Genomic DNA, 20,786 nt, shown 5'->3' with positions numbered 1-20,786 from the left:
GGCTTGTTTCAGAATCGGGTTAAACGCTGCCCTTCATGGGCTGCTCTGTGAAAGCAGCTGGGCCTTCACTCTCTGCTCACCCTATGCCGACTGCCTCTCCGTCCTCCCCGCTTGGTGCAAGAGCCTTCTGTTTTGCAGCCCCTGCTACCGAAGACACCACCACCATCTGGCTCCAGCAATTCTCTCTCTCGCATTTCAATTCCCCAGGGAAATCCTCTCTTCCCTTTGCCACTTGATTTCTCTTCCTCCTGCTTTGGTGTAATTGCAGCCCATACATAACCTTATTTTAGCTTTACTTCTGTGAGCTATTTAATCCTGCTCTTCAATCAGCCAAGTGCTTTATGATTTATTTGCAGGGGGGGCTACGCAGCACATAGGTACTGCAGTCAGGGGGAGCTATAGGAGAAAGCAAAGCTAGGTACACCCAAGGCAGCGATTAGAGTCCTGCGAAGACAGCCTGTCCCCCTGCCAGTGCAGAATCGTTCCCTCTTGTACAGCTCCAGCTGTGTTCGGCCAGTCGGATTTTAAATGACCCGGGTGGTGGAGATTCCACCGTTTCCCTTTGCAAATTGCTCCATCTTGCTGCCGTGACGCTTGTCTTTAAATTCATTCCATTATCCCTCCTTGTTCCTCCCCCGCCTCCCATGATCTAGTGTTATTAGTGCACCTGCATCCTCCAGCAGAGCGGGGGTAGAATGATGGGAAGCAGAAAATAACGGCTCTTCAGTGACACTTTCCATACAATGTGGCGGCTCTTTCTCAATAACCTGGCTGGGGAGAAGCACCTTTTTTTTTTTTTTTTTTTTTTAAGGCTCATAAAAAATACTTGATCCGTTTGGTTTTAGGAAAACATCTGCCATGATCAATGACTCTCAATATCCTGACTTAGCCAGCATCGCTATTGCTTCTCACTCTCCCATTGTTGACCTCCAGAGCGCAGCCACTTTATTTCATAAAGCCTGATCCATTGGGTTTTACTGATGGACCTTTCAGTGGAATAGAACACTTTCTCCTGACTCCCAGTCCAGTGTCTTATCCACTAGCACTAACAGAGGCACAATGCAGCTGTGTGACTTTCAGAGTTTTATTAGAGTAGAAACCCTGCTCCAGCTGGGTGTGACTGCAACTTTCCCACAGCGCTTCTCACCCATCCGTCTCTGCTGGATGGGCTGGAGCCTTAATCTTCTGCCCGGCCTGCCCCAAGGGACTGAACGCTGGGGGTGGAATTCACTGTGCAGGGCGTGAAAGTGCCTGTGTCGGGGGTGGTATTTTGAGGCCTCAGCTGTGCAAAGGCAAGGGGTGGTCATTGCACTATCAGGAACATGGACATTGAATCATAAGGCAATGGTGAATTTACCAGTGACTCAGTCAGACTAGAACCTGATCCTTAGTCCTGTGTGCTAGCCAATAAGCCGCAGCTGCTTCCACTAGATTTTTTTTTTTTAATGGGAGCTGTGAGGTTTTAGGTTGTGGCTGTGATGAACGGCTGTAGAGCTGAACTATCATTCAGGACTCCTGGCTTCTGTGTCCAGCTTGGTCACCTGTGACTTGCCGACGTTCCCGGTGGAGGTTCCGTGTCCGATGCCTTGTCGGAGGGCAGGATACTGGGCTAGGTGGACTGTCGGGGTGACCCGGGCTGACCCAGGCTGGCCGTTCTTCTGTTTTTTGGTAACATCAGTGGGATTTGGTGCTCTGTATTTTCAGGTCACCTTTCGGAGTCCCATTATCTCCTGCATAATTGGGTTTAATTGAGAAACTGGTCTCCCACGTGGTGTTAACACAGAGCCCGGGATTAATGAGACAGTGCTGTAGTTTGGGGGTGGGGTGGAAACAGGCTCCTAGCTGGGAACATGTGCGGCACACTGTCTGTGCTTTAGGAACGTGTTGCCGTGGGTTTGATTTGTGAGCTCAGCTGTAGGACGTATTTGAAAGTTCATAAGACGTCTCAACAGCCTCTAGTAAATGTGGATGGGAAGAAGTGTGAAAAGGAGACAGAGGCTGAATTACTCTCAACAGAAGGGCCGACTGATTTGATTCAAGGCCTATTTACCGAGCATGATTTCAACAAACAAGCCAGAACTGGTGTGTCAGATATTCGGCGTAACTGGCTGACCAAATAATAATAATAACTGCGCACTCAAATTCGGCCTGGCTGCCCATCTGTCGTCACGTGCGGCACTGCCCGCTGTGCTCCAGGTCAGAATGCCTGGAGCAGGGCGCTGGGTCCAGCGCTGTAGCTCGTTCTGCAGACCCTCCAACGTGCTCCCCTCATAGGGTTGCCAACTTTCTAATCACACACAACTGAACACCCCTACCCGCCCCCACTCGCTCCATCCCCCTTTCTCTGTCGCTCTCTTCCCCCCCCCCCCACTCACTTTCACTGGGCTGGGGCAGGGGGTTGGGGTGCAGGAGTGGGTGAGGGCTCCGGCTGGGGGTGCAGGCTCTGGGATGGCGCTGGAGGTGAGGGGTTTGGGGTGCAAGAGGAGGCTCCAGGCGGGGGCCGAGAGGTTCGGCGCATGGGAGCGGGCTCAAGGCTGGGGCAGCTGGTTGGGGTGTGGGAGGGGGTTCCGACCTGGGGCAGGGGTTCGGGCTGCGGGCTCCAGCCGGGCGGCGCTTACATCAGGCGGCTCCTGGTCAGCAGCGCAGCAGGGCTAAGGCAGGCTCCTTGCCTGCTCTAGCTCCACGCGGCTCCCAGAAGCGGCCGGCATGTCCGGCTCCTAGGTGCAGGGGTGGTCAGACGGCTCTGTGCAGTGTGCGCTGCCCCTGTCTGCAGGTGCCGCCTCCCCAGCTCCCATTAGCCATGCTTCCTGACCAAATGGGAGCTGCGGAGCTGGCGCTGGGGATGGGGGCAGCGCGCAGAGCTTCCCTGATTGCCCCTGGCTGCTTCCGGGAGCCGCGTGGAGCTAGAGCAGGCAGGGAGCCTGCCTTAGCCCTGCTGCGCTGCTGACTGGATTTTTAACGGCATGGTCAGCAGTGCTGACCGGAGTCACCAGGGTCCCTTTTCAATCGGGCATTCCAGTCGAAAACCAGATGCCTGGCAACCCTACCTCCTGGGAGCAGGATAAACCAAAATAACATGAAATTTCCCCCAAAATAAAACCATTTATATCTTTAAAAAAATAATTTTCCAGGGCTCTGGGTATGGATCTCTTATTCAGGTTGCTGCTATATTTGCTGCATTATTACAAAGCATTGGTGTTCATCTTTGATGGCTAAAGGATTCCCACTATGGCATAAATGCAGACTGATGCCTGAGCCTTTGATGGGTAATGGCTCTGATTTGCGTTACTCATTCACTAGGTGCAAAATGAACTGGCGGGAGGGGGGAAGAGACCCGGGCCTCGTTGGGGAGTGCACAAAGATCTCTACTCAATGCATGCCAGTAATTGCACCATTGGGGCGTAAGAGAAATGGGTTGGAGAACAATAAAGCACAGTAATCTAGTGCCGTTGTATGAACCCGTGTTTGCCGCCCTCTGGGGTGCTGTGTTCAGTTCGGGACGCCCGGTCTCCAGAAGGACAGGGCAGGAATAGGAGGCGGTTCAGAGATGGGTGATGGAAGCTTTCCTCCCATGCCCCTCATCATTTTCATGTGAAGAGAGAGTCCCAATCATTTTGCTATCATGCAAAGAGACGCTCTGATAAATGTGGTGTACTTTATATGAAGGTTCTAATTATAAAGCGATAATTAATGATTAATAAATATTATATCAGCATGTTAGACATGAGTAGCATGTGCTAAAGATGGTTCTAACGATATAAGTGGAAGATGTTCGAGATATCAGCCATGCTTATAAACTGTGTGGGTGAGGGGGTCTCGCCTGTTTATGCAAGGTCAGACTAGATGATCATAATGGTCCCTTCTGGACTTCGCATTTTTGAGTCTATATCGATCTGTTGGGCTCCATAACAATTGATTCATCAAAAACAACAAGGAGTCTGGTGGCACCTTAAAGACTAACAGATTTATTTGGGCATAAGCTTTCGTGAGTAAAAACCTCACTTCTTCGGATGCATAGAGTGAAAGTTACAGATGCAGGCATTATATACTGACACATGGAGAGCAGGGAGTTACTTGGCAAGTGGAGAACCAGTGTTGACAGGGCCAATTCAATCAGGGTGGATGTCGTCCACTCCCAATAATAGATGAGGAGGTGTCAATTCCAGGAGAGGAAAAGCTGCTTCTGTAATGAGCCAGCCACTCCCAGGCCCTATTCAAGCCCAGATTAATGGTGTTAAATTTGCAAATGAATTTTAGTTCTGCTGTTTCTCTTTGAAGTCTGTTTCTGAAGTTTTTTTGTTCAATGATAGTGACTTTTAAATCTGTAATAGAATGACCAGGGAGATTGAAGTGTTCACTTACTGGCTTATGTATGTTACCATTCCTGATGTCCGATTTGTGTCCATTTATTCTTTTGCAGAGGGACTGTCCGGTTTGGCCAATGTACATGGCAGAGGGGCATTGCTGGCACATGATGGCATATATAACATTAGTGGATGTGCAGGTGAATGAGCCCTTGATGGTGTGGCTGATGTGGTTGGGTCCTCTGATGGTGTCGCCAGAGTAGATATGGGGACAGACTCTCAAAGAAACTGAGGAACCACCTGATCAGCATCCTGTACAGCAGACAGGAGAAGATCAAGAATGAGCTCTCAGAACTGGAGACTCTCATACAATACCAACCTTCCACACAAACTTCCACGTGGCTGGACTTTACAAAAATGAGACAAGCCATTTACAATGCACACTTCACTTCTCTACAGAGGAAAAAGGACAGTAAGCTATCTAAACTCCTACCTGCCACAGGGGGCTACAACAGTGGTACCCTCAACTCATCTAACAACATTGTCAATCTTTTCAACCACACACTTAGCCCAGCAGAAGAGTCTGTCCTGTCTCGGGGGACTCTCTTTCTGTCCCACCATCCCCACGAACACGATACAGTTCTGCGGTGATCTGGAAGCCTACTTTCGTTGTCTCCGACTCAAGGAATATTTTCAACGCACCACTGAACAGTGCACTGACCCACAGGAACCCTCCTACCAACACTACAAGAAGAAGAACTCTGCGTGGACTCCTCCTGACAGTCGAAATGACAGACTGGACCTCTACATAGAGTGCTTCCACAGACGTGCACAGGCTGAAATTGTGGACAAACAACATCACTTGTCCCATAACCTCAGCCGTACAGAACGCAATGCCATCCACAGCCTCAGAAACAACTCTGACATTATCATCAAAGGGGCTGACAAAGGAGGTGCTGTAGTCATAATGAACAGGTCGGATTATGAACAGGAGGCTGCCAGGCAACTCTCCAAGACCACATTCTACAGGCCACTATCCTCTGATCCCACTGAGGAATACCAAAAGAAACTACACCATCTGCTCAAGAAATCCCAGCTACAGTACGGGAACAAATCTACATGGACACACCCCCAGAACCCCGACCAGGGGTATTCTATCTGCTACCCAAGATCCATAAACCCGGAAACCCTGGACGCCCCATCATCTCAGGCATTGGCACTCTTACAGCAGGATTATCTGGCTATTTGGACTCTCTCCTCAGACCCTACGCTACCAGCACTCCCAGCTATCTTCGAGACACCACCGACTTCCTGAGGAAACTACAATGCATTGGCGTTCTTCCTGAAAACACCATCCTGGCTACCATGGATGTAGAAGCACTTTACACCAATATTCCACATGAGGATGGACTACAAGCTGTCAGGAACAGTATCCCTGATGAGGCCACAGCACGCCTGGTGGCTGAGCTTTGTGACTTTGTCCTCACCCACAACCACTTCAGATTTGGGGACAACTTATACCTTCAAGTCAGTGGCACTGCTATGGGTACCCGCATGGCCCCACAGTATGCCAACATTTTTATGGCTGACTTAGAACAACGCTTCCTCAGCTCTCGTCCCCTAGTGCTCCTCCTCTACTTGCGCTACATTGATGACATCTTCATCATATGGACCCAAAGAAAGGAGGCCCTTGAAGAATTCCACCTGGACTTCAACAATTTCCACCCCACCATCAACCTCAGCCTGGACCAGTCCACACAAGAGATCCACTTCCTGGACACTACAGTGCAAATAAGTGATGGTCACAAACACCACCCTATACCGGAAACCTACTGACCGCTATACGTACCTACATGCCTCCAGCTTCCATCCAAGACACATCACACGATCCATTGTCTACAGCCAAGCCCTAAGATACAACCGAATTTGCTCCAACTCCTCAGACAGAGACAAACACCTACAAGATCTTTATCAAGCATTCGTAAAATTACAATACCCACCTGGGGAAGTGAGGAAACAGATTGACAGAGCAAGACGGGTACCCAGAAATCACCTACTACAGGACAGGCCCAACAAGGACAATAACAGAACACCACTGGCCATCACATACAGCCCCCAGCTAAAACCTCTCCAGCGCATTATCCACGATCTACAACCTATCCTGGAAAATGATCCTTCACTCTCACAGACCTTGGGAGGCAGGCCAGTCCTCCCTTACAGACAACCCCCCAACCTGAAGCAAATACTCACCAGCAACTACACACCACACCACAGAAACACCAACCCAGGAACCAATCCCTGTAGCAAACCTCGTTGACTACTCTGTCCCCATATCTACTCTGGCGACACCATCAGAGGACCCAACCACATCAGCCACACCATCAAGGGCTCATTCACCTGCACATCCACTAATGTTATATATGCCATCATGTGCCAGCAATGCCCCTCTGCCATGTACATTGGCCAAACCGGACAGTCCCTCTGCAAAAGAATAAATGGACACAAATCGGACATCAGGAATGGTAACATACATAAGCCAGTAAGTGAACACTTCAATCTCCCTGGTCATTCTATTACAGATTTAAAAGTCACTATCATTGAACAAAAAAACTTCAGAAACAGACTTCAAAGAGAAACAGCAGAACTACAATTCATTTGCAAATTTACCACCATTAATCTGGGCTTGAACAGGGACTGGGAGTGGCTGGCTCATTACAGAAGCAGCTTTTCCTCTCCTGGAATTGACACCTCCTCATCTATTATTGGGAGTGGACGACATCCACCCTGATCGAATTGGCCCTGTCAACCCTGGTTCTCCACCTGCGAAGTAACTCCCTGCTCTCCATGTGTCAGTATATAATGCCTGCATCTGTAACTTTCACTCTATGCACCCGAAGAAGTGAGGTTTTTACCCACGAAAGCTTATGCCCAAATAAATCTGTTAGTCTTTAAGGTGCCACCAGACTCCTTGTTGTTTTTGTAGATACAGACTAACATGGCTACCCCCTGATAATTGAGTCATCAGTTATGAAAAGATCTACTAATCAGGTATTAACTATTTATAGTAAGTTTCCATTTATAAAGTGTGACTGATAAAGGGATCCAGAGGAATATGTGGCATATGGGGGAAGGCTGGACACTTTTCTTTAGCTTGTCTTATAATTCAAGAAGATGAGGAGGACAGTTGATGGTGAAAGGGAGCAAATTTTACAGCTGATCAAAGGAAAGACGTGACAGATGATGCATGATAGTCCAGTGGAACTCCTTGCCACCAGACATCCTGGAGGCCGAGAGCTCAGCAGGGTTCAAAGAAGGATGTGACCTTTCTAGTGATGGCAAAGTCCAGAGTTAAAACAGAAAGAAACATAAACCCACACATTTTGGAAGAGTCATAAATGCTTCTGCCTCAGGCCATAAACCAACCTCTAGCTTAGGGTGACCAGGTAGCAGGTGTAAAAAATCGGGACAGGGGGTGGGGGGTAATAGGAGCCTATATAAGAACCCCCCCCAAAATTGGGACTGTCCCTATAAAATTGGGACATCTGGTCACCCTACTCTAGCTATTGAGATTTAAGAAACAACATCCCCTCTAGCAGCATTTCTCAACTGGGGGTCCGCGGCCCCCTTGTGGCCCACAAGCCCTTTCAGAGGGGCTGCGTAGCCCAGCGGCTGGCTCTGAGTCCCAGTGCTGAAGCTGGGAGCAGCGCAGGGCTAAAGGAGGCGGCCGCCCTGCAGCCTGGAGCGGCGCAGGACTGAAGCTGGCAAACCTCCTCCCCACTCCAGCCAGGAGCAGCGGGGGGGGGGGGGGGGGGCGGGCTGAAGCTGGGAGCCCCAACACCCTCCCCCCGCCCGCCAAAGCTGGTAGCAGCACTGGGAGCCCCCTCCACCCACACACATCCCCTAGCTACCCCCTCCCTGCACCCTGAACCACCCCATCCCTGCACCCTGAACCACCCCCCTGCCTGCACACAGCCCCTAGCTACCCCCCCTGCACCCTGAGCTACCCCCCTGCCTGCACACAGCCCCTAGCTACCCCCTGCCTGCCCCCTGAGCTACCCCCTCCCTGCACCCTGAACCACCCCCCTGCCTGCACACAGCCCCTACATACCCCCCCTGCACCCTGAGCTACCCCCCTGCCTGCACACAGCCCCTAGTTACCCCCTGCCTGCCCCCTGAGCTACCCCCTCCCTGCACCCTGAACCACCCCCTGCCTGCACACAGCCCCTACATACCCCCCCTGCACCCTGAGCTACCCCCCTGCCTGCACACAGCCCCTAGCTACCCCCTCCCTGCACCCTGAGCTACCCCCCTGCCTGCACACAGCCCCTAGTTACCCCCTGCCTGCCCCCTGAGCTACCCCATCCCTGCACCCTGAGCTACCCCCCTGCCTGCACACAGCCCCTAGCTACCCCCTCCCTGCACCCTGAGCTACCCCATCCCTGCACCCTGAACCACCCCCCTGCCTGCACACAGCCCCTAGCTACCCCCCTGCACCCTGAGCTACCCCATCCCTGCACCCTGAACCACCCCCCTGCCTGCACACAGCCCCTAGCTACCCCCCTGCACCCTGAGCTACCCCCCTGCCTGCACACAGCCCCTACATACCCCCCCTGCACCCTGAGCTACCCCCCTGCCTGCACACAGCCCCTAGTTACCCCCTGCCTGCCCCCTGAGCTACCCCCTCCCTGCACCCTGAACCACCCCCTGCCTGCACACAGCCCCTACATACCCCCCCTGCACCCTGAGCTACCCCCCTGCCTGCACACAGCCCCTAGCTACCCCCTCCCTGCACCCTGAGCTACCCCCCTGCCTGCACACAGCCCCTAGTTACCCCCTGCCTGCCCCCTGAGCTACCCCATCCCTGCACCCTGAGCTACCCCCCTGCCTGCACACAGCCCCTAGCTACCCCCTCCCTGCACCCTGAGCTACCCCATCCCTGCACCCTGAACCACCCCCCTGCCTGCACACAGCCCCTAGCTACCCCCCTGCACCCTGAGCTACCCCATCCCTGCACCCTGAACCACCCCCCTGCCTGCACACAGCCCCTAGCTACCCCCCTGCACCCTGAGCTACCCCCCTGCCTGCACACAGCCCCTAGTTACCCCCTGCCTGCCCCCTGAGCTACCCCATCCCTGCACCCTGAACCACCCCCCTGCCTGCACACAGCCCCTAGCTACCCCCCTGCACCCTGAGCTACCCCATCCCTGCACCCTGAACCACCCCCCTGCCTGCACACAGCCCCTAGTTACCCCCTGCCTGCCCCCTGAGCTACCCCATCCCTGCACCCTGAGCTACCCCCTGCCTGCACACAGCCCCTAGCTACCCCATCCCTGCACCCTGAACCACCCCCCTGCCTGCACACAGCCCCTAGCTACCCCCCCTGCACCCTGAGCTACCCCATCCCTGCACCCTGAACCACCCCCCTGCCTGCACACAGCCCCTAGCTACCCCCCTGCACCCTGAGCTACCCCCCTGCCTGCACACAGCCCCTAGTTACCCCCTGCCTGCCCCCTGAGCTACCCCATCCCTGCACCCTGAGCTACCCCCTGCCTGCACACAGCCCCTAGCTACCCCATCCCTGCACCCTGAACCACCCCCCTGCCTGCACACAGCCCCTAGCTACCCCCCCTGCACCCTGAGCTACCCCATCCCTGCACCCTGAACCACCCCCCTGCCTGCACACAGCCCCTAGCTACCCCCCTGCACCCTGAGCTACCCCCCTGCCTGCACACAGCCCCTAGCTACCCCCCTGCACCCTGAGCTACCCCATCCCTGCACCCTGAACCACCCCCATGCCTGCACACAGCCCCTAGCTACCCCCTCCCTGCACCCTGAGCTACCCCATCCCTGCACCCTGAACCACCCCCCTGCCTGCACACAGCCCCTAGCTACCCCCTCTCTGCACCCTGAGCTACCCCATCCCTGCACCCTGAACCACCCCCCTGCCTGCACACAGCCCCTAGCTATCCCTCCTGCACCCTGAGCTACCCCCTCCCTGCACCCTGAGCTACCCCATCCCTGCACCCTGAACCACCCCCCTGCCTGCACACAGCCCCTACATACCCCCCCTGCACCCTGAGCTACCCCCCTGCCTGCACACAGCCCCTAGCTACCCCCTCCCTGCACCCTGAGCTACCCCCCTGCCTGCACACAGCCCCTAGTTACCCCCTGCCTGCCCCCTGAGCTACCCCATCCCTGCACCCTGAGCTACCCCCCTGCCTGCACACAGCCCCTAGCTACCCCCTCCCTGCACCCTGAGCTACCCCATCCCTGCACCCTGAACCACCCCCCTGCCTGCACACAGCCCCTAGCTACCCCCCCTGCACCCTGAGCTACCCCATCCCTGCACCCTGAACCACCCCCCTGCCTGCACACAGCCCCTAGCTACCCCCCTGCACCCTGAGATACCCCCCTGCCTGCACACAGCCCCTAGTTACCCCCTGCCTGCCCCCTGAGCTACCCCATCCCTGCACCCTGAACCACCCCCCTGCCTGCACACAGCCCCTAGCTACCCCCCCTGCACCCTGAGCTACCCCATCCCTGCACCCTGAACCACCCCCCTGCCTGCACACAGCCCCTAGTTACCCCCTGCCTGCCCCCTGAGCTACCCCATCCCTGCACCCTGAGCTACCCCCTGCCTGCACACAGCCCCTAGCTACCCCCTCCCTGCACCCTGAGCTACCCCATCCCTGCACCCTGAACCACCCCCCTGCCTGCACACAGCCCCTAGCTACCCCCCCTGCACCCTGAGCTACCCCATCCCTGCACCCTGAACCACCCCCCTGCCTGCACACAGCCCCTAGCTACCCCCCTGCACCCTGAGCTACCCCCCTGCCTGCACACAGCCCCTAGTTACCCCCTGCCTGCCCCCTGAGCTACCCCATCCCTGCACCCTGAACCACCCCCCTGCCTGCACACAGCCCCTAGCTACCCCCCCTGCACCCTGAGCTACCCCATCCCTGCACCCTGAACCACCCCCATGCCTGCACACAGCCCCTAGCTACCCCCTCCCTGCACCCTGAGCTACCCCATCCCTGCACCCTGAACCACCCCCCTGCCTGCACACAGCCCCTAGCTACCCCCTCTCTGCACCCTGAGCTACCCCATCCCTGCACCCTGAACCACCCCCCTGCCTGCACACAGCCCCTAGCTACCCCCCCTGCACCCTGAGCTACCCCCTCCCTGCACCCTGAGCTACCCCATCCCTGCACCCTGAACCACCCCCCTGCCTGCACACAGCCCCTAGCTACCCCCCCTGCACCCTGAGCTACCCCCCTGCCTGCACACAGCCCCTAGTTACCCCCTGCCTGCCCCCTGAGCTACCCCATCCCTGCACCCTGAGCTACCCCCCTGCCTGCACACAGCCCGTAGCTACCCCCTCCCTGCACCCTGAGCTACCCCATCCCTGAACCCTGAACCACCCCCCTGCCTGCACACAGCCCCTATCTACCCCCTCCCTGCCCCCTGAGCTACCCCATCCCTGCACCCTGAACCACCCCCCTGCCTGCACACAGCCCCTAGCTACCCCCCCTGCACCCTGAACCACCCCCCTGCCTGCACACAGCCCCTAGCTACCCCCTCCCTGCCCCCTGAGCTACCCCATCCCTGCACCCTGAACCACCCCCCTGCCTGCACACAGCCCCTAGCTACCCCCTCCCTGCCCCCTGAACTACCCCATCCCTGCACCCTGAACCACCCCCCTGCCTGCACACAGCCCCTAGCTACCCCCCCTGCACCCTGAGCTACCCCCTGCCTGCACACAGCCCCTAGTTACCCCCTGCCTGCCCCCTGAGCTACCCCATCCCTGCACCCTGAGCTACCCCCTGCCTGCACACAGCCCCTAGCTACCCCCTCCCTGCACCCTGAGTTACCCCATCCCTGCACCCTGAACCACCACCCTGCCTGCACACAGCCCCTAGCTACCCCCCCTGCACCCTGAGCTACCCCATCCCTGCACCCTGTACCACCCCCCTGCCTGCACACAGCCCCTAGTTACCCCCTGCCTGCCCCCTGAGCTACCCCATCCCTGCACCCTGAGCTACCCCCCTGCCTGCACACAGCCCCTAGCTACCCCCTCCCTGCCCCCTGAGCTACCCCATCCCTGCACCCTGAACCACCCCCCTGCCTGCACACAGCCCCTAGCTACCCCCCCTGCACCCTGAGCTACCCCCTGCCTGCACACAGCCCCTAGTTACCCCCTGCCTGCCCCCTGAGCTACCCCATCCCTGCACCCTGAACCACCCCCCTGCCTGCACACAGCCCCTATCTACCCCCTCCCTGCCCCCTGAGCTACCCCATCCCTGCACCCTGAACCACCCCCCTGCCTGCACACAGCCCCTAGCTACCCCCCCTGCACCCTGAACCACCCCCCTGCCTGCACACAGCCCCTAGCTACCCCCTCCCTGCCCCCTGAGCTACCCCATCCCTGCACCCTGAACCACCCCCCTGCCTGCACACAGCCCCTAGCTACCCCCTCCCTGCCCCCTGAACTACCCCATCCCTGCACCCTGAACCACCCCCCTGCCTGCACACAGCCCCTAGCTACCCCCCCTGCACCCTGAGCTACCCCCTGCCTGCACACAGCCCCTAGTTACCCCCTGCCTGCCCCCTGAGCTACCCCATCCCTGCACCCTGAGCTACCCCCTGCCTGCACACAGCCCCTAGCTACCCCCTCCCTGCACCCTGAGTTACCCCATCCCTGCACCCTGAACCACCACCCTGCCTGCACACAGCCCCTAGCTACCCCCCCTGCACCCTGAGCTACCCCATCCCTGCACCCTGTACCACCCCCCTGCCTGCACACAGCCCCTAGCTACCCCCCCTGCACCCTGAGCTACCCCCCTGCCTGCACACAGCCCCTAGTTACCCCCTGCCTGCCCCCTGAGCTACCCCATCCCTGCACCCTGAGCTACCCCCCTGCCTGCACACAGCCCCTAGCTACCCCCTCCCTGCCCCCTGAGCTACCCCATCCCTGCACCCTGAACCACCCCCCTGCCTGCACACAGCCCCTAGCTACCCCCCCTGCACCCTGAGCTACCCCCTGCCTGCACACAGCCCCTAGTTACCCCCTGCCTGCCCCCTGAGCTACCCCATCCCTGCACCCTGAGCTACCCCCTGCCTGCACACAGCCCCTAGCTACCCCCTCCCTGCACCCTGAGTTACCCCATCCCTGCACCCTGAACCACCCCCCTGCCTGCACACAGCCCCTAGCTACCCCCCTGCACCCTGAGCTACCCCATCCCTGCACCCTGAACCACCCCCCTGCCTGCACACAGCCCCTAGCTACCCCCCCTGCACCCTGAGCTACCCCCCTGCCTGCACACAGCCCCTAGTTACCCCCTGCCTGCCCCCTGAGCTACCCCATCCCTGCACCCTGAGCTACCCCCCTGCCTGCACACAGCCCCTAGCTACCCCCCCTGCACCCTGAGCTACCCCATCCCTGCCCCCTGAGCTACCCCATCCCTGCACCCTGAACCACCCCCCTGCCTGCACACAGCCCCTAGCTACCCCCCCTGCACCCTGAGCTACCCCCCTGCCTGCACACAGCCCCTAGTTACCCCCTGCCTGCCCCCTGAGCTACCCCATCCCTGCACCCTGAGCTACCCCCCTGCCTGCACACAGCCCCTAGCTACCCCCTCCCTGCCCCCTGAGCTACCCCATCCCTGCACCCTGAACCACCCCCCTGCCTGCACACAGCCCCTAGCTACCCCCCCTGCACCCTGAGCTACCCCCTGCCTGCACACAGCCCCTAGTTACCCCCTGCCTGCCCCCTGAGCTACCCCATCCCTGCACCCTGAGCTACCCCCTGCCTGCACACAGCCCCTAGCTACCCCTTCCCTGCACCCTGAGTTACCCCATCCCTGCACCCTGAACCACCCCCCTGCCTGCACACAGCCCCTAGCTACCCCCCCTGCACCCTGAGCTACCCCATCCCTGCACCCTGAACCACCCCCCTGCCTGCACACAGCCCCTAGCTACCCCCCCTGCACCCTGAGCTACCCCCCTGCCTGCACACAGCCCCTAGTTACCCCCTGCCTGCCCCCTGAGCTACCCCATCCCTGCACCCTGAGCTACCCCCCTGCCTGCACACAGCCCCTAGCTACCCCCTCCCTGCACCCTGAGCTACCCCATCCCTGCACCCTGAACCACCCCCTGCCTGCACACAGCCCCTAGCTACCCCCCCTGCACCCTGAGCTACCCCATCCCTGCACCCTGAACCACCCCCCTGCCTGCACACAGCCCCTAGCTACCCCCTCCCTGCACCCTGAGCTACCCCATCCCTGCACCCTGAACCACCCCCTGCCTGCACACAGCCCCTAGCTACCCCCTCCCTGCACCCTGAGCTACCCCATCCCTGCACCCTGAACCACTCCCCTGCCTGCACACAGCCCCTAGCTACCCCATCCCTGCACCCTGAGCTACCCCCCTGCCTGCACACAGCCCCTAGTTACCCCCTGCCTGCCCCCTGAGCTACCCCGTCCCTGCACCCTGAACCACCCCCCTGCCTGCACACAGCCCCTAGCTACCCCATCCCTGCACCCTAAGCTACCCCATCCCTGCACCCTGAACCACCCCCCTGCCTGCACACAGCCCCTAGCTACCCCCTCCCTGCACCCTGAGCTACCCCATCCCTGCACCCTGAACCACCCCCCTGCCTGCACACAGCCCCTAGCTACCCCCCCTGCACCCTGAGCTACCCCCCTGCCTGCACACAGCCCCTAGTTACCCCCTGCCTGCCCCCTGAGCTACCCCATCCCTGCACCCTGAGCTACCCCCTGTGTGCACACAGCCCCTAGCTACCCCCTCCCTGCACCCTGAACCACCCCCCTGTCTGCACACAGCCCCTAGCTACCCCCTCCCTGCACCCTGAGCTACCCCATCCCTGCACCCTGAACCACCCCCCTGCCTGCACACAGCCCCTAGCTACCCCCCTGCACCCTGAGCTACCCCCCTGCCTGCACACAGCCCCTAGTTACCCCCTGCCTGCCCCCTGAGCTACCCCATCCCTGCACCCTGAACCACTCCCCTGCCTGCACACAGCCCCTAGCTACCCCCCCCTGCACCCTGAACCACCCCCCTGCCTGCACACAGCCCCTAGTTACCCCCTGCCTGCACCCTGAGCTACCCCATCCCTGCACCCTGAACCACCCCCCTGCCTGCACACAGCCCCTAGCTACCCCCTCCCTGCACCCTGAGCTACCCCATCCCTGCACCCTGAACCACCCCCCTGCCTGCACACAGCCCCTAGCTACCCCCCCTGCACCCTGAGCTACCCCCCTGCCTGCACAGAGCCCCTAGCTACCCCCCTGCACCCTGAGCTACCCCATCCCTGCACCCTGAACCACCCCCCTGCCTGCACACAGCCCCTAGCTACCCCCCCTGCACCCTGAACCACCCCCCTGCCTGCACACAGCCCCTAGCTACCCCCCCTGCACCCTGAGTGGTTTTCAGACTCTTTGACCGTAGTCCCCCCTTTGAGTTATATTTTTGGATGTGTTCCCCCACAGCCCAGACAGGCAAGCAGCCTCCTGAGTGAGTCAGGGGCTGGAGGTGACGCTCCCTCCCTGGGCCCCGCTGTGTGAAGCTGGCTTGAGTCCTGCCAGCTCTTGCCCCCCAATTAGAAGTAAAACTATGCCTGTGCCCCAGGGTCCCCCCTGGCCCGGAGCCCCGAGTTTCTCCCCCCTCTGCCAGACCTTGGCATTTTTATAGCATGTTGAGGCCTCAGCAAGAAAAAGGTTGTGACCCCCTGGTCCAGATGGATGCGTTTTGGTGCATTGGTAGCAGACCCCACTGGAGGCTATGAAGAATTTTTAGGAAAGCGAATTAAAACTTTATTTCTATGCTGAATCTTTGTCCCAGCCCTAAGCCTGGTAACCGGTCCTGGGGCATTCAGCATGTAATGTAAATCTGTGTTTCATTTAAAACCCAGCTAAGCTCTGTTACTCACCTCCAAGAACTGAGCTCTGTTTCCTTACAGGTTTGAGTTTCTCTAGCCGACGGAGTCTGTGTGTTTTGCTGGATCTTCATTGTTCTGTTTCTCGTCTTTGACCCTTTATTTCTGCTCTGTTCTTTCTGTTGTGGACTAGCCATTTGATTTATACTCTGCTAATGTATAATGGTCAGGATTTTCTTTCCTGATTGCCAAAGGAAATCCAGGGTTCTCTTTAAAAATAAGCACTATATTAGCGGTGTTCTAGTCTTCAGAAACATTTGCTGTCTGAGTCGCAGTTGCCATATAAGGTGGTCTGAGTTTGGAAGTCATTTTTTTTTCTATTGGCCAGCCCTCCCAACTCCCTCTGGGATCAGAGGGTCAAGCTGGGTATTTTCCTTCTCCTGCATCATCACCAGTTATGAAGGTTTTGCAGATCAGCGCTCCAGTGGGATTGCATAGAGGTAACTTTTGCCGTTTTTTGTTTGAAAAAGGGACCTTATCAGTGACGTATGCTGACCGCCCTTGGCAAGGGTCGGTGCTTGGGTCTGCTGTCCGGGTTGATCAGCCAGTTCGCTGTGTAGAAGAACTGCTGGCTGGTGCCGTGGAGATTGTGGTGGAGTGAAAGGCTTGTTTTGCCTTCTTTACAGCAGTGGCATTGTCCTGGAGGTGGTGGTTGTGCTTCTGGCGGAGGGATTCAGGTGGTTGGTTTTGTTTCTAACATCACTGGTGTCTAACGTTCTCCCTCTGCGCTTCATCTGCCATAGCTCAAGGCAATATTCTTGGTCGGTGTGGTGGTGGGGGGAGTGGATGGCTTGGGGCCAAGGTGTCAGTGGTGGGGGATGTCAGTCAGGAGATTGTACTGTTACCCAGCCAAGGTACCCATGAGTTAGTGTGTCTGGGTGGCTTGTTCTCCTTGGATGAGTTGAAAGTCTTAGGGAGGTTTGGGGACAGGTCATCTAGGGTTGCTCGCTACCCCTCTGATCTCTGCCTGGATGAGGTGTTGGTCAGACCAAGAGAGTGGTATGTTGGTGGCATCTCCAATGTCCAGTCCTAGGCTGAAGATAGAATCCGGGATGTGTCCAGCTGCATGTGTAGGTCCAGAGGCTGCCTGGGAGAATCTCCTGGTTTCCATGAGGCCAGGTACCACTGCGTCATTGAGATTGTCTATTTGATGGCTTGAGGACTGGGGGCCTCAGTATCGTGCTGGGCAGCAGCTCTGTAAACTCCTCAGCTTCCTGTCTGGAGCTCTGGATACCACTAGGAGTCCTAAGTTCCCTTGTCCTTCGTTTGGCAGATCATATGGATGCACTCCAGTGTCTTTGTTTCTGTGATGGGGCCTCTTCTGCATTGTGAGGCTGGAGGGGACCAGGACAGCTGCTCCACCTCCTCTCCTTACGTCTGGGCATTCTGGGGTCTGTCTTGGCTTTTGGCGTAGAGAGGATGTTGTGGGAATAAGGGCAGGGCTAGAGGTGGCTTTGACCCACGTCTCGTGATGCAGGCAGGGCCAGATGCTTCATCCCAAATGAGAGCGTGGATGGTGCTGCAGCATCAACGAGAAAAGAGTGGGGGAGACGGGCGGTTTGACTAGAACTGAGGCAAAGCCCTATTTTTAATCTCTGACGTGTCTGCAAACAACTTTCAGTAGAAGTGTGCTCTGGTATCTGGTACAAACTGTTCTGTGTTGAGACTCTGGCGAAATGTTGTAGTGTTTTAAAAAAAAGTGTTAATGAAACTCTAGCAGCTGGTTCTGGCTGGGCAGGGGGGGAATACATTAAGGATATTTCTCAGGGAAAAAACCCAAGTGTTAGGTAAAGGCTCTGTTTTACACCATTTCTGGGAGCTACATCCGTGGTGGGATACACATCTGCTGTTTGAAATCTGTCTCTGGATAATCACTCTCTTCTGCTTCTTTTAGAATAGAAAAATATTTACATAGCGTCGTTTTAGCTGACAACTCAGTGCGTTGAAAGTCAAGGTTGTATGGGCCCTCCCCCATTGTACAGATGGGGAAACCGAGGCACAGCAGCTTTTTGCTCAGGGTCACACGGCAAGCCAGTGGCTGGGAATAGGTCTTCTGTCTCCCAGGCTGCTGCCCTTCCTTTTAAAAGGAGATTGGTTTCCTTATGAAACGCTTCTACCTTTATGTGGCATGGCACATTTCCTGTTTGTAATGCAGTAACACCTGGGGGGCTCAGCTAAGATCAGGGCCGCATTGTGCAGGGTAATGGAGGGAGGCAGCGTAAGAGGCAGCTCCTGCCCCCAAAATTGAAGTAGACGAGACAAAGGGCGGGAGAAGGGAAATGTGTTATGGGGATCTGAGGCCCAGAGGTTAAGTGACTCGCTCGGGGTGAGCTGGGGACTGAGCCGTGTTGTGCTGAGTGCATGACCAAGCCCAGCGTCTGTCACCCAAGTGGCTGAAGATGACCGCTTGAGTGCTGAAGTCAGTTCCAGGGTATTTATTGAGTGCTCCTTTGTTTCCAAGAAGCAAGGGGACCTTTTAATTCATATAAGCTGCTGGGAGGCTGCTCTCACCATCCACTTCCCCGCTGAGCACCGCTTAGCCTGCTTTAACCCTTGGGGTTGTCCTGCCTCGGCGGTACTGCGACTAGACAGAGCCTCTGCGTGACTACAGAGGCAGGACTGTGCTTGAGCGTATGCTCCAGGACCAAGTTCCAGCTGGAGGATTGGCTTTTACAGGGGATGTTCTGCTCCTGCTTCCACTTGTCGCACCGCAGCCTCAGCGTGGTTTTCTGAGTGTCTTACCCCTGTCAGACGCTAGGACCCAGAAGAAGCCTTTTCGGACGCTGATCGGATGCCGTGTTTCAATACAAGACCTTCCTGCAGGCAGTGATCGGATGATAGGTTGATTCTTCCCCCTGCTAACCTGTCCAATTCTGTCCCCTTCCCTTCCCCAGCTCGCGTTCGAAGAGGTCGCTGTGTGGAGGATGGCCTTCTGCCCATTCGTCTGAAGTTTTAACACGCTTGTGGGATAGATGGCTGCAGCTAATAAGGGTAAGTGACGATGCTGTGGGGGCTCTCTGATCTGCGTAAGCAGGGACCGAGCTCCTGCTCTCTTGCAAGTTGAATTGTTTTTCTCTGTTACTAGCAGAAACCAGGCTAAGACAGGGTGGTAAATTTGAAATTCAAAATAGTTTAGCCCTTGAAGTCAAATCTTGTCTCTGATTTTGAAAGTTGAACTTCCCTTCCGCTTTAGATTTTAGAACTTGAACATGTTTTAATCCTGTATTTTGGGGAGGCGGGTGCTGGCACTTTCCCCGACCCGTCGCAATTACCTGGCGAGTCTGATCTAGAACCATTTCTTCAAGCCGCTGTCACGAGACGAGTCACCTTGATCGACGCGCCGTAACTTTGTTTGCACACCCACCTGGGCATCTGTAGCTTCCATCGGGAGCTTTGACAAGCGAAGCCAGGATAGGGAGGGGGAATCCAATGACATTTTATGGCTTTGCTGCAACTTGAGCGACTGCCTGCGCATTCAGTCTGCAGCGGGGATGGGTCTTGCTGCGGTACTTAGCCAGATGCAGTCCAGGGGCTTGCCAGGGCACTGGCGATGCCTCCCTTAGTCAGGGAGAGGGGCTGGGTCAATAGGTGAGGGTGTGAGACAGGCTGCCTTTTCTCATTGCCGGTGGGGTTTGGCTGCCGGCTGGTGTATTTTCAGTCCATGATCCCAGCTGTCTGATAATGGCTTTCCTGTGCCCTGCTCTGTGCCGAGTCTGGTCAGTGCAATTCACAGTCAGTTTGATTTTGTTCGTGCTTGGGAAGGAAACTGGTGCTATGTGCCCTGGGGGCACCATGTCTCAGGACTGACAAAGAGAGAAGAGGCTATCTGTGTGTCTCCTTGCTTGTTTTATTTTTAAAGTGCCCAGCACTGCGTTTCTCTCCTCTCAGTCTGGGAGTGAACTTGGACGCTATCGAATACCTCTATTGGCTGCTGGGGGCTGCTTGTTTCCCCCGAAGGGATTTTAACCAGAACACGGGAGCTCTTCCCTCCTGCGCTGAAAATCTGCCAGTGCAGCTGGCTCCGGGTCCACTCTCCGTAAGCTGCTGAACGGTGGCCAAGTGGGGGATCCTGGGGCCAGTGCTGTGGGCTCACCCTCCTTGCTGTGGCTATGGGGTTGGGATGCCTGAGACCCTGCCCTCCTCCTTGGGCTGGCTGCTCAGTCTGCAGGAGCCCTTGTTAGTGCCACGGCACTTGAGGCTTTGCGGGGGGGCGAGATAGAGGAGACCCTCTTAGTCTGCTGTGGCCACTGAATGTTGAGACCCCCAAGGCTTCCTAGGCTGAAGGACAAATCTGCACCTTCCACCGCTGGTAACTATGGACATCCAAGCACTGCCATCCTGCTCCGCTGGGAGAGGGGCGTTTAAATGGGGGGCAGGGTCCCACCTTTGCCCCATGGCAGCCCCTCTGTTGGTGCTCTGCCCAGCTGGCACTCTGCACGCCGTGGGGATCATAGCTGGATCCCGCTGTGCCGCTCTCCTTGGCCAGCAGTCGCCTCCCAGTGGGACGTGTGGAATCTAGGGGGCTGTGT

At 57.0% G+C, this 20,786-nt stretch overlaps 1 protein-coding gene across 4 annotated transcripts in view; it reads left to right on the top strand.

Moving 5' to 3' along the window:
- The window catches only part of ADISSP (adipose secreted signaling protein), a 174,443-nt gene that overhangs the window by 31,040 nt on the left and 122,617 nt on the right, over positions 1-20,786 (top strand). For all 4 annotated transcript variants that reach the window (XM_065404864.1, XM_065404863.1, XM_065404862.1 and 1 more), the window contains one exon: positions 19,152-19,248. In XM_065404864.1, the coding sequence (XP_065260936.1) occupies positions 19,230-19,248 (19 nt within the window). In that variant the 5' untranslated portion in view covers positions 19,152-19,229. The remainder of the gene's footprint in view (positions 1-19,151; positions 19,249-20,786) is intronic.

This window comes from Emys orbicularis, chromosome 5 (assembly GCF_028017835.1).
Source record: "Emys orbicularis isolate rEmyOrb1 chromosome 5, rEmyOrb1.hap1, whole genome shotgun sequence".
Taxonomy (NCBI): Eukaryota; Metazoa; Chordata; order Testudines; family Emydidae; genus Emys; species Emys orbicularis.
Note: the sequence above shows the minus strand (reverse complement) of the source record. Positions and strands in the feature narration are given on the sequence as shown.